This window comes from Chrysemys picta, chromosome 11, assembly GCF_011386835.1.
Source record: "Chrysemys picta bellii isolate R12L10 chromosome 11, ASM1138683v2, whole genome shotgun sequence".
NCBI lineage: Eukaryota > Metazoa > Chordata > Testudines > Emydidae > Chrysemys > Chrysemys picta.
The window spans coordinates 76,819,872-76,833,626 of record NC_088801.1 but is presented as its reverse complement, the minus strand read 5'-3'; the positions used below and the strand labels follow the sequence as shown (position 1 = coordinate 76,833,626).

General features: G+C 45.8%; 1 protein-coding gene across 21 annotated transcripts in view; it reads right to left on the bottom strand.

Annotated features, from left to right (window-relative positions):
- PCNT (pericentrin) overlaps positions 1 to 13,755 on the bottom strand; it is a 243,875-nt gene that overhangs the window by 178,352 nt on the left and 51,768 nt on the right. For all 21 annotated transcript variants that reach the window (XM_065562243.1, XM_065562244.1, XM_065562253.1 and 18 more), the window contains one exon: positions 4,764 to 4,928. In XM_065562243.1, the coding sequence (XP_065418315.1) occupies positions 4,764 to 4,928 (165 nt within the window). The remainder of the gene's footprint in view (positions 1 to 4,763; positions 4,929 to 13,755) is intronic.

Here is a 13,755-nt window from a genome sequence, read left to right as displayed (position 1 = left end):
CAACTAAGCTGGGTTTACGGGTGTTCTGTATCAGCAGAGGAACACATCAGAGGGCAGAATGCACTCCTCGGTTTCCCCTTCCCTCCTGCCTTCTCTGTTGAATAGACCTAGTGCAACACGTAGATTTTTTTAGGATGAAAAATAAATTTCATAGCATTATTTTTGATCATTGAAAATTTCTCCTTCAACACAGGCTGGCACATAAAATCTTCTATTTCAGAAGCACTCATGAAGAGCTGTCCTATTTCAAAACAGCCTCCATTACACATCATTCTCAATGGGACTGAGGTCACAGCCTGCCCTTAACAAAAATAGCTACTGCCTCCCATTGTTCACAATGGAAACAAAGTCAAACTGCCCTCAGGGAAGACTGCTGGCCCCTATGCTACCAGGAGGTAGAGAGGAGCAGGTGAATGGAAGCAGTGGCAACCTTTGCTAATGACAACTTGTGCCATCAGTCTCTTTGAGAATAATACAAAATGACAACCCTTTTGAAAGAGGGCAATTCTTTGAGTGTTTCTCTGAACAAAAAATGGTTACCTATCTTTCTTTTCATAACTGTTGTTCTTCGAGATCTGTTGCTCAAGTCCATTCCATTTTAGATGTGTGTGCACCCACGTGCACAGTTGTCAGAGATTTCTGCCTTAGTGGTATCTGTAGGGCCGGTTGTGGCACGCTCTGGAGTGGCACTCCCATGCAGCAGTATACCAGGCGCCGCCGGCCCTGCGCCCTCTCAGTTCCTTCTTGCCAACAACTCCAACCGAGGGACAGGAGGGCGGGAAATGGAATGGACATGAGCAACACATCTTGAAGAACAACAGTTATGAAAAGGTAGGTAACCATTTTTTCTTCTTCGAGTGCTTGCTCATGTTGATTCTATTGTAGGTGACTCACAAGCAGTATCCACGGAGGTGGGCTCGGAGTTCACAGCTTAGCGGCTTGCAGCACTGCCCTACCGAAGCCAGCATCGTCCCAGGCCTGCTGAGTCAGGGCATAGCGGGATGTAAAAGTGTGGACAGATGACCAGGTGGCCGCTCTACAGATGTCCTGGATAGGCATATGGGCCAGAAAGGCTACCACAGAGGCCTGTGCGGTACAGTGACAATTGCTGGGAGTGGCACCTACGCTTGGTCGTAGCAGAAGCAAATGCAGGCAGTGATCTAAGAAGTAATTCTTTGAAAGGTAGTCCAGTATCCACTCATTCTGTTGGCTACAGCGACAAATAATTGCGTCGACTTATGGAACGGCTTGGTCCTGTCAATGTAGAAGGCCAGTATTCCTGTATTTGGAACCTCCCCCCACGAAGTCTCAGGTAAGCAGCCACTGGCACTATATGCTTTCTTTGAGGTCGGCAGAATAGATGAGGACGTTTGCCACACCGATTTGACTATTTCGAGCACCCCGGGTAGACGGGCAATACAATCTTTGCCGGTGTGGTGGCTGAGATGACATTGAAGAGGTCGTCTGCCACCTCAGCGACCTCCTCAATTTGCAGACCAAGATTTCCAGCCACCCATTTAAGGAGGGCCTGATGCTCCTTAAAGTCGTCCAGAGGACTGCGATGTGGGATGGTCTGGCCATCTCCTCGACGATGATTATGTCACCTGATGGGTGGTGTCATCCTCGCCTTGTCAGGGAAGGGCTCCCTTAGCGCCAGGGTATGGTGCGCGGGCTCTGCTTCCACCATAGTACCGTGTTCCGATTGCAGCATCAGCAGTGCATCGGCTGGTTTGTCCGATGCGGCCATGGAGGGCTGGGAGTACTGGACCGGCATTACCGGCACACCCCGCCACGGGTCCCAGTAGGATTCCTGGGGGGGCCACGGCCCCTGCTGCGTCAGCACCATGGCCAGAGCCGCCTCCATCTCCCACATCACAGGGGAGTCACGCCGCGTCTGCGACAGGCTAAAATCACAGTCCGACCCTGACCATGTCCCTCCGGTGACCACAGCGGGGCCGTTGAGGTCTGGGTCTGCCTATTGACCCTGGAAGGCGATCGACGGGGGGACAGGTACCAGGGCGAGCACGAACAACGCCGAAATCCTGAACGAGCCCTCCAGGACGGAGACCAACGAGGACGAGATCTTCTGGGAGACGGTATTCAGCGTCTAGGCAACCTATGGCCAGACGGTAATTGGTACTGGCGGTACGGGGAGCAGCACCATGAGTCTGGAGTCCCTCACCTAGTAGGAGGGGATCTTGACGGAGATCTAGGCCTTCTGGCCAGCGAGCCAGACTGCAGTGTTGGGTCCCGAGGTCGCAGGAACAGGGACTTGTGCTTGCGATCCGGTGACCTGGGATGTCCCGCCAGTCTACACGGCAGCACCCTGGTGGCTTTCCCCTTCGGTGATGCGACCGGAGCTGCATCAGTCACCTGGCGTGGCACCTGCAGAGCTGGTCAGCCTGGCTCCTTAGCCACCGGGACCACTTTGGGCACTGAAGGCCCATCACTGGCTGGGAACTCCTGCCGGTGCCCTACTAAAACTAGTCAATGGATAACCGCTGCTGCTCTTGCAAAGCAAGACAAGGGGCTCCAACCATCCATCACAGGTGGTAAGAAGGAACTGAGAGGGCACAAGGCCGGCAGCGCCTGATATACCACCGCATGGGAGTGCCACTCCAGGGCACAGCCAGCCCTAGAGATACCGCTAAGGCAGAAATCTCTGACAACTGTGCATGTGGGCGTGCACACACCTAAAATGGAATCTACTTGAGCAAGCATTCAAAGAATAATACTCTTTAGCTTCTGCTAAAAGGAGAAATTTTCATTTATGAAGAATAATGGGAAAAGTGACCATTAATTGTAAGTATTTCTTTTCAAGAACTACCCAGTGCACTAAACCTACTTAATATTTACCTCCCTACCAATTTGTGTGTAGTTTGTGTAAATGCCTGAGACTAAATCATTCAGGACAAAATATGATCTGACACAGGGTGCTGGACTGGTTAAAGGACCCATTAGTAAATTAATTTTAACTTACAATTAATTGGTTTATTTACTTGTCAAGTCTTAGAAAATTCATTCTATACTCAAAGAGCACATGCTGTCATTCTGGGGAGCAGAGTGTATTCTTCATAACCAACAAAGAAGTTGAATCCCTGCTTTATAGACAAAACACTCAAACTTTAATTATGGAGCCACAACCATTACCTCTATAATAAAAATAAATTTGTAGGACATTCCCCAATGGGTAATATTTTGAAGTATCAGACTGGGAATCTTAAATCGGTCATGTTGATATAAATTATATATTTAATGAACAAATCTATGAACCTGGAGACCAACAGAAGCTTTCACTTATCTTGAAAGGTTTCAGAGTAGCAGCCGTGTTAGTCTGTATCCGCAAAAAGAATAACAGGAGGACTTGTGGCACCTTAGAGACTAACAAATTTATTAGAGCATAAGCTTTCGTGGACTACAGCCCACTTCTTCGGATGCATATAGAATGGAACATATATTGAGGAGATATATATACACACATACAGAGAGCATAAACAGGTGGGAGTTGTCTTACCACCTCTGAGAGGCCAATTAATTAAGAGGAAAAAAAACTTTTGAAGTGATAATCAAGCTAGCCCAGTACAGACAGACATCAGGAATCAAAATACTCAAAAACCAGTGGGAGAACACTTTAACCTGTCTGGTCATTCAGTGACAGACCTGCGGGTGGCTATATTACAACAGAAAAACTTCAAAAACAGACTCCAACGAGAAACTGCTGAGCTAGAATTGATATGCAAACTAGACACAATCAACTCCGGTTTGAATAAGGACTGGGAATGGTTGAGCCATTACAAACATTGAATCTATCTCCCCTTATAAGTATTCTCACACTTGTTATCTACTGTCTGTCTGTACTGGGCTAGCTTGATTATCACTTCAAAAGTTTTTTTTCTCTTAATTAATTGGCCTCTCAGAGGTGGTAAGACAACTCCCACCTGTTTATGCTCTCTGTATGTGTGTATATATATCTCCTCAATATATGTTCCATTCTATATGCATCCGAAGAAGTGGGCTGTAGTCCACGAAAGCTTATGCTCTAATAAATTTGTTAGTCTCTAAGGTGCCACAAGTCCTCCTGTTCTTCTTTTCACTTATCTTGATGTCTGAAGCCAACATGATTAGAGATATACAATTAATTTTTGTCTCATGTAGACCTTAATGGTAACTCCTGAAACATTCTTGTATAACTATAGAATAATCGTCCTACACTTATACAGCACCTTTCATACCAATGAATCAAAGCAATCTCTAACACCTCTATACATGGATCACTTCAATAACCATTGAAATGCAGCCACTTTGGGGATGAAGCATCTCAACATTATGCACCAGTTTAGGTCTAGTAGCGAAGACCACCATCTACAACTGAAATTGCAGGATGAATTTAGACAGAAAGAATGTAATGACCCAAATTTAAATGTAGCCAGGACCTAGTCATTACCTCTTAGAAAGATCGCTATTAGTCCCTAATAGTCAAGATCTTGATTTTATGTCTCATCTGTAAGTCAACACCTCCAAAAGAACAGTAATCCTCCCCTAACAACATGCTAAAGAATGGGTTCAGTACCATTGATCCACAGCCCTTTATGGAAACATCAACACTACTTCATGCAGAATCTAAGTGTTCATTAGTGGACTCTCTTCCAAAAACTTTTAAAAGCAACACAGCATAACCCTGCTTTGATTGCAAGATCACATTTCAAAGCTATATTCTCACAAAAGTTAATTGTGACCGGTGCATTTAAAAGAGGTTTTTTTACCTTTTGAGAAGACTCCAGTTGTAGTTCCAGGTCATGTGCTTTTTGATGCATTATCTGCAATTGAGTACTTTGTTCCTTGAGTCTGTTCTGAAAAACAGCCATCTGCTCCTGGGCTTGAGATAATTCACTTTTTCCAGGAATTCTACTTTTCAGAAGCTCATTAGCCTAAATGCACAAATATTTTTTTTATAGTGAGGGTAAGGAAAACTTACTTACATGTACAGTAACACGAGTTCTTCAAGAAGTGTTATTCCAATGCATAGTCTACTCTAGGTGCGCATGCATCCCATGGCCAGAGATTGGAGTTGGTTTTTTTTTTTTGCTAGTGGTGTCTGTTCCAGGTTGGATAAAAATCATGGATATTTAAAAAAAAAAAAAAAAAAACTGATTTTTTTTATAAAATAGTTTTTTTTCCCCTCAAAAAGCATCTAAAGATAGTTTTAATTAAGATACATTATAGCTCAAAGATATATCATTATGGAATAGAGATTATAAATTCTAATTCTATAGTATGAGACAATATATTCATGTAATGTTTAAGAAAAATTTTGGAAACGAGTTCCAATAGTTCACGGATTAGGGACCCAATGTTATGAGGTTCCAGGGGCTTCTGTATAGATTATTTAGGTTAATCTTTCCATATATCCAATGGGATTCAGTGCTCAGTCTAGAAGATACCATCAGAGATGCTTAGTTTTGCAGTTCTCAAACTGTGGATTTGTGTCTCCAGAGATAACATGCTTGTTAACAGCAAAAATGTTTTTAAATAAATAAATAATAGAGGTGAGAAATAACAGACCTCAACCCCATTGTCCCTCTGCAAATTTGTGTACAGAGTCAATGCCTTACCTCTCTCTAAAAGTGCAAAGTTTCAAAAAGTTCAATGAATAGAAGATTGTTGGGGGCGGAATAGATCTGGACAAGGAGAAGAAGTCTGGAGATAAATGTGAGAAGGGAGGGACAGGCAGTAGAAACAAAAGTGAAACTGTTTGAGCAGCATATTCCAGAAGTCTTGAGGTCTTTCTGAGTATAGCCTTCATTGATTTGAGATCTATCATACCATTCTCTCACTAGAAGGGAAAACCTATAATGGCAGCAGGCCATAAAAGAGACCTGGTTTGGGAATATTGTAATTAAGTTCCTCTACCTGTGAAGAATATGTATTAAGTTTAACAACCAACAAGAATGCACTTTTATGTAGAAATCCATGATTAAATTGAGTCTTCCTGACTAGTGATTTAAATCAATTTGATTTCAATCAAATCCACCCTGGTCTGTTCAGCCCTGTTCTGAGGGTATATAGCATTGTGTGGGACCAACTGCTACTCCAGTTCCTTCTCTACTGCAGAACCCATAATAGCATAGAAGTACTCAAACACAGGGGAAGAAAGGCAAGTCATGGAATACACATGGGCAGCATCTCAAAGAACTCCAGTTACTGTACAGGTGACTTCATGCTTGTCCATGTGCGTATATCACTCTAAGTGACTCTAAAGAAGTGCTTTAAGTATGGTAGTGGTGCTCAGAGTCCTATCTACCACTGATTGAAGAACTGCAGTATCAAAAGAGGCATCTGCTCTAGAAGTTTTTACCAACAAATAATGTCTAGAAGAACTGTGAATGGAACTCCAGGTGGCAGCTTTACGGATATCCCCAGTGGAAATGGGCAGACACTGAGGCCTGGTTGAATGAGCCCTAAGATTAGCTGGTGGGACTATCTTCATTATCTCACTACATGATTCAATACACCATGCAACCACTTAGACAATGGTGGTTGGGTGGAAACTGGAGTACTCACTCTTCATACTCTCTGCAAACAAAACAAAGACTCAGGGAAGATCTAAAGAACTGATTCTTGAGAGTTAAAAAGCTAATGCCCTGCAAACATTCAGATTATGTAATCTAGCTTTGTCATGATTAGAATGAGGTTTTAGAAAAAAAAATATTGCTAAGTGAATATTCTGATTTTAAATTAAAAAAAACCCACTTTTTTATATATTTAACACCATTATAAATGCTGGAGGCAAAGCAGGGTTTGGGGTGGAGGCTGACAGCTCATGACCCCCAGCCTTAAAGTCTGAAGCTAACTACAAAGTTAGGTCAACATAAGCCATGTTAGGTCAATTTAATAATGTATGTGTCTACACTACCAAGTCCCTTCCACCAACCTAAGTGGCCTGTAAAGTCGACTTCTGTACTCCACCTCCACGAGAGATGTAGCGCTTGATTCAACATCCACAGGTCGACATGGGGATAATGTAGACCCAGTGTTGTATAATTTGAATGAATTGGCCTCCAGGAGGTGCCCCACAGTGCTCCGCTGTGACCACTCTGGAGAGCACTTTCAACTCCACAGCACATCAGCCAGGTACACAGGAAACAGCCGCTCCACTGTTAAAGCCCCGGGAACTTTTGAATTTTCATTTCCTGTTTGTTCAGCATGGAGAGCTCGTCAGTACAGCTTATAATGGAGACTCAAGGCCGCAGACGCGCTCCAGCATGGAGTGCACAGGAGATGCTGGATCTTATTTCTGTGTGAGGAGTTTCGAGAGGAAGTTCTCCAGCTGAAGGAGCAGCAAATACGGGACTCTTGGGGTACGTGGCTGTCTGTAGTGTGTGTTTGTGTTTGGGGGTAACTTGCAGCGTGCTGAGCTTGTGTTTGTCTGTCTGTTTGTTTGAAGGACCATGTGCTGTGGCTGGCAGTTGGAAGCTGTGAGCTTCTAACCAAGCTTTGAAATCTAGAAGCCTCTGTTCATTGGCTGAGCTTAAGTCAGAGGGTGGGGCTATCAGGAAGGCCAGGGCTTTATAAAGCAGTGAACAAGCATCCAGGGGCCGCTAACAGGGAGTTTCAAAGAGAAGTGGGAAGGGGGCGAGGTACACTTGACATTCTTTAAAACCTTTAACCTAAACTATAATCAAATTTTCTTGATTTTAAACAAAAACCCTATCATTAACCTAGGCAGCTGTAGGAGAGAATGCAGGCAGAAGCCCAGCAGCAGAGTGGGGGCTATCCAGTTTATTGCGCTGAGTGCAGCATGTATGATTACCTGCCCTGTGGGCAGGTGGCGTATGTGCGCATTTGGTGCAAGGAGCTCCTGGCCCTTAGAGACCAAGTACGGGCTTTGGAGGCCAGGGTGGCGAACTGGAGGAGCTAAGGGAGGCAGAGAGGTATGCTGATGAGGCTTTCCGGGACACTGTAGATTTCTCCACCTCCTGTCAGACAGCCCCTGCACTGTTAAGGAGGATGAAAGGCTCAGGGAAGGAGAGCAGTCAACGGGAGCAGAGGGAAACCTTCCCATAGTTGGGACCCTCCTTCCAGATGATGATGGAGTATCCTCTCACACTGAGGTTACCTCTCCGGGGGAGGGAAATCCAGTCATTCGGAAAAGGCAGGTGTTAGTAATGGGAGATTCGATCATTAGAAACATAGATAGCTGGGTCTGGGATGATCGGGAGAACCGTATGGAGACTTGCCTGCCTGGTGCGAAGGTTGCAGATCTCTCAAGGCATCTAGACAGACTTATGTGTAGTGCTGGGGTGGAGCCAGTGGTCATGGTACATGAAGGTACCACTGACATAGGGAAGGGTAGGAGAGATGTCCTGGAGGCCAAATTTAGGCTGCTAGGAAAGAGACTGAAATCCGGAACCTCTATGGTGGCATTCTCAGAAATGCTTCCAGTTCCATGCACAGGGCCAGGTAGGTAGGCAGAGCTTCAAAGTCTCAATGCGTGGATGAGACGACGGTGTAGAGAGGAGTGGTTTAGATTTATTAGGAACTGGGGAAAGTTTTGGGATGGGGGAGCCTATACAAGAAGGATGAGCTCCACCTAAACCAAAATAGATCCACACTGCTGGCACTTAACATTAAAAAGGTTGTAGAGCAGTTTTTAAACTTAAGAGATGGGGGGAAGTCGATGGCTGCAGCAGAGCACGTGGATCAGCCAGAGACTTCTCTTAGAGGAGAGTCTATTGATGGAGATTCTCTAGGTTCTAGTCAGGAGCAGAGGATGGAAGAGGATAAAGTAGGGGCCAGATCAGATGAGAAACATTCACATAAAAAAGAATCTGACACATCAGAAAAAGGCAGACAAATAAACAGTGACAAGTTTTTAAAGTGCTTGTACACAAATGCTAGAAGATGGGTGAACTAGAGTGCCTCGTGTTAAAGGAGGATATTGATATAATAGGCATTGCAGAAACCTGGTGGAGTGGGGACAATCAATGGGACACAATCATTCCGGGGTACAAAATATATCGGAAGAACAGAATAGGTCATGCGGGGGAGGAGGGGGGAGAGTGGCACTATATGTGAAAGAAAATGTAGAATCAAATGAAGTAAAAATCTTAAATGAATCCACATGTTCCATAGAATCTCTAATAAGAATATAACAGTAGGGATCTATTATCAACCACCTGACCAGGACAGTGATAGTGACGATAAAATGCTAAGGGAGATTAGAGAGGCTATCAAAATAAAGAACTCGATAATAGTGGGGGGATTTCAACTATCCCCATATTGACTGGGTACATGTCACCTCAGGACGAAATGCAGAAACAAAAATTTCTCAATACTTTAAATGACTGCTTCTTGGAGCAGCTGGTACAGGAACCCACAAGGAGAGAGGCAATTCTTGATTTAGTCCTGAGTGGAGCGCAGGATCTGGTCCAAGAGGTAACTATAACAGGACTGCTTGGAAATAGTGACCATAATATAATAACATTTAACATTCCTGTGGTGGAAAGAACACCTCAAGAGCCCAACGCTGTGGCATTTAATTTCAGAAAGGGGAACTATGCAAAAATGAGGAGGTTAGTTAAACAGAAACTAAAAGGTACAGTGACTAGAGTGAAATCCCTGCAAGCTGCATGGACACTTTTCAAAGACACCATAATAGAGGCCCAACTTAAAATGTATACCCCAAATTAAAAAACACAGTAAAAGAACTAAAAAAGACCCACCGTGGCTTAACAGCCATGTAAAAGAAGCAGTAAGAGGTAAAAAGGCATCTTTTAAGAAGTGGAAGTCAAATCCTAGTGAGGTAAATAGAAAGGAGCATAAACACTGCCAAATTAAGTGTAAAAATTTAATAAGAAAAGCCAAAAAGGAGTTTGAAGAACAGCTAACCAAAAACTCAAAACATAACAAAATGTTTCTTTAAGTACATCAGAAGCTGGAAGCCTGCTAAACAACCAGTGGGGCCCCTGGACGATCGAGATACAAAAGGAGCGCTTAAAGACGATAAAGTCTTTGCGGAGAAACTAAATGAATTCTTTGCTTCAGTCTTCATGGCTGAGGATGTTAGGGAGATTCCCAAACCTGAGCCGTACTTTGTAATGTAACACCAATATTTAAAAAGGGCTCTAGAGGTGATCCCGACAATTACAGACCAGTAAGTCTAATGTCACTACCGGGCAAATTAGTTGAAACAATAGTAAAAAATAAAATTGTCAGAATTAATGGTAAATTTTCAGAATGGAGAGGGGTAACTAGTGGTGTTCCCCAAGGGTCAGTCCTAGGACCAATCCTATTCAACTTATTCATAAATGATCTGGAGAAAGGAGTAAACAGTGAGGTGGCAAAGTTTGCAGATGCTACTAAACTGCTCAAGATGGTTAAGACCAAAGCAGACTGTGAAGAACTTCAGAAAGAGCTCACAAAACTAAGTGATTGGGCAACAAAATGGAAAATGAAATTTAATGTGGATAAATGTAAAGTAATGCACATTGGAAAAAATAACCCCAACTACACATACAATATACGTGGGCTAATTTAGCTACAACTAATCAGGAAAAAGATCATGGAGTCACCATGGATAGTTCTCTGAAGACGTCCACACAGTGTGCAGCGGCAGTCAAAAAAGCAAACAGGATGTTAAGAATAATTTAAAAAGGGATAGAGAATAAGACGGAGAATATCTTATTGCCCTTATATAAATCCATGCTATGCCCATAACTTGAATACTAAGTACAGATGTGGTGGTCTCATCTCAAAAAAGATATACTGGCATTAGAAAAAGTTCAGAAAAGGGCAACTAAAATGATTAGGTGTTTGGAACGGGTCCCATATGAGAAGAGATTAAAGAGGCTAGGACTCTTCAGCTTGGAAAAGAGGAGACTAAGGGGGAATATGATAGAGGTATATAAAATCATGAGGGGTGTGGAGAAAATGAATAAGGAAAAGTTATTTACTTGTTCCCATAATATAGGAACTAGAGGTCACCAAATGAAATTAATGGGCAGCAGGTTTAAAACAAATACAAGGAAGCTCTTCTTCACACAGCGCACAGTCAACTTGTGGAACTTCTTGCCTGAGGAGGTTGTGAAGGCTAGGACTATAACACGGCTTAAAAGAGAACCAGATAAATTCATGGAGATTAAGTCCATTAATGGCTATTAGCCAGAATGGGTAAAGAATGGTGTCCCTAGCCTCTGTTTGTCAGAGGGTGGAGATGGATGGCAGGAGAGAGATCACTTAATCATTAACTGTTAGGTGCCCTCTGGGGCATCTAGCATTGGCCACTTCAGTAGACAGGATACTGGGCTGGATGGACCTTTGGTCTGACCGAGTATTGCCGTTCTTATGTTCTTAAGATCTCTCGTCCATGTCTTGTGGCCTTACTCAACATGGCTGAAGCAGAAAACCGATTCTTGCAGTAGCCAGCAGTTGTGATTACTTTGTGGCTTGCAGGGAGGCGCATTGAGGAGTGTTTCTTTTATAAAAAAAATTAACTTTGCCCCACAAACCATGTATGCACTGTCAATGCTATCTGTGCTTTGTATTCTTTGCAGCTGAAACCTGGTCCGCTGACGCTTCCTCCACCCGGGACAGAGACTTTCCCAGATTAGAAGGCGGAAAAAGACGACTCGGAAGGACATAATTAATTAATGCGCGACTCAGAGTGACAAGACAGGAGCTCAGTGCATGGAGGATTACACTGTCCAACAACCTGCACAAGGACAGGGAAGGCAGTAGAGCATGCAGGGAACAAGAGCGTGCCTCGCAGGAAGAGATGCTGTGGATTATGAGGGAGCAATCAGACACGTTGAGGCATCTGGCTGAGGTTCATGAAAGGCAGCTGGATGCTAGAGTCCCTCTGCAGCCTATGCTGAATCTGATCCAGATAAAAAGCTAACGCCCTCCGCACATCGAGCGTGTGGAGGCAGCGTTCCTTGTTAGAGGAGTGGGGCTTGGGACAGAGCACCAGCGGGTGAAAGGCCGATACGGCCAGTCCCTGGGCCCTAAGGGATAAGAGGTAGTCCAGGATAAACTGGAGAGGTGCGGCGGAGGGGGACACTCCCCGCTCATTCACCCACCTCGCAAACCTGGACCACTTCGCCACATACATCCGACGCATGGACGGTTCCTGCTTTCCAGGAGGATTCGCCTTACCTACTCCGAACGCCTATTCTCCTCCTCATTCAGCCACAGAGCAGCCACACTGTCAGGTGAAGCATGACCACTTTGGGATGGAGGAAGCGCCCCCCGTTCTGGGAGAGGAGGTCCGGGCGGAGCAATAGCGCCCTCGGGGGGGTGGCTAAGAGGCATAGGAGGGGCCCGTACCAGTGCTGATGGGCCCACGCCAGGGCTATGAGAATGACTTTCGCCTTGTCCGCCTTCACCTTCTGAAGGACCTCGGCGATGAGGGGGAACAGGGGAAAGGCATATAGGAGCTGGCCCGACCAGCTCAGGAGGAACGCGTCACAGATCGCGCCTTCCCCCACCCCTCCCCAGGAGCAGAAACAGAGACAACGCCAGTTCTGACGGGTTGCAAGCAGGTCGATCTGGGGAGCTCCCCACTCTTGGAAGAGCCGGTGAGTGACCTCGGAGTGGAGCACTTTATGCGCTGAACAAGCATTAAATGTTGATTTGGTCTCGTTCACGACCAGGCCTAGATCGGCACATGTCAACAGGAGCAACTCCACGTGGGACTCCACTTCGAAACAAGACTCCCCCTTGAGGAGCCAGTCGTCCAGGTCAGGGAAGATTTGTACTCCCTCCCGCCTGAGGTAGGCAGCCACCACGGACATACAGTTCGTGAAAACCCTGGGAGCCGTGGATAGGCGAAAGGGGAGGACCGCAAATTGGTAGTGGTCCATCCCTACCATGAGGAGGAAGCGTCTGTGCCCCTCCAAAATATGGACGTGAAAGTACGTGTCCTGAAGATCCAGGGCCGCGTACCAGTCCCCGGTCCAGGGAGGGGATAATAGAGGCCAGGGACACCATGCGGAACTTGGAACGGGTTAGGAACCTGTTCAGGTCGCGTGGGTCCAGAATAGGCCTGAGATCCCCTTTCGCCTTCGGGATCAGGAATTATCGGGAGTAGAACCCTTTGCCCTGGAACTGAACCGGTACCCTTTCCACTACCCCTAGGTGGAGCAGCCGATCCACCTCCTGACGCAGGAGGTGGACCTGGTCCGGGTCCCCCAGGGCCATCATAGAGGACGGGTGATTTGGCGGGGCTGAGGTGAACTGCAACACGTAGCCCTTGGAAATGGTACTGAGGACCCATTGGTCCGAAGTTATGTGGGACCACGCCCTGAGGAAGGCAGACAATCGGTTGCAGAACACAAACTTTATTAATCAGGGGGTCTCCCTGGCAACCAGCCCCATGCAGATAGTCAAAACCGCCTCTTTCCTTGCCTCTTGCCCTTAGAGGGTCCAGGCTGTGGGGCAAAGCGGAACTGCCGCTGAGACCGACGCTTCTGGTCTCTGGGTCCTTTGTACAGTGGCTCATATCTGCTCCTCGCAAGTTGAGCCACCGGAAGTGATCTGGCCTTGTCCTTAGCCGAAGGAACATAGAGGCCCAAGGTCTGCAAGGTGGTGCTGGAATCTTTCATCCCATGCAGCCTGACGTCCGTCTGGTCCGCAAAGAGCGCCTTGCCATCGAAAGGGAGGTCCTGCATCAAAGATTGGGCCTCCGTCGACAGTCCGGACAACAGGAGCCACAACGCCCTGCACATGGCGATCACGGAAGCCATCAAGCGGGCCACT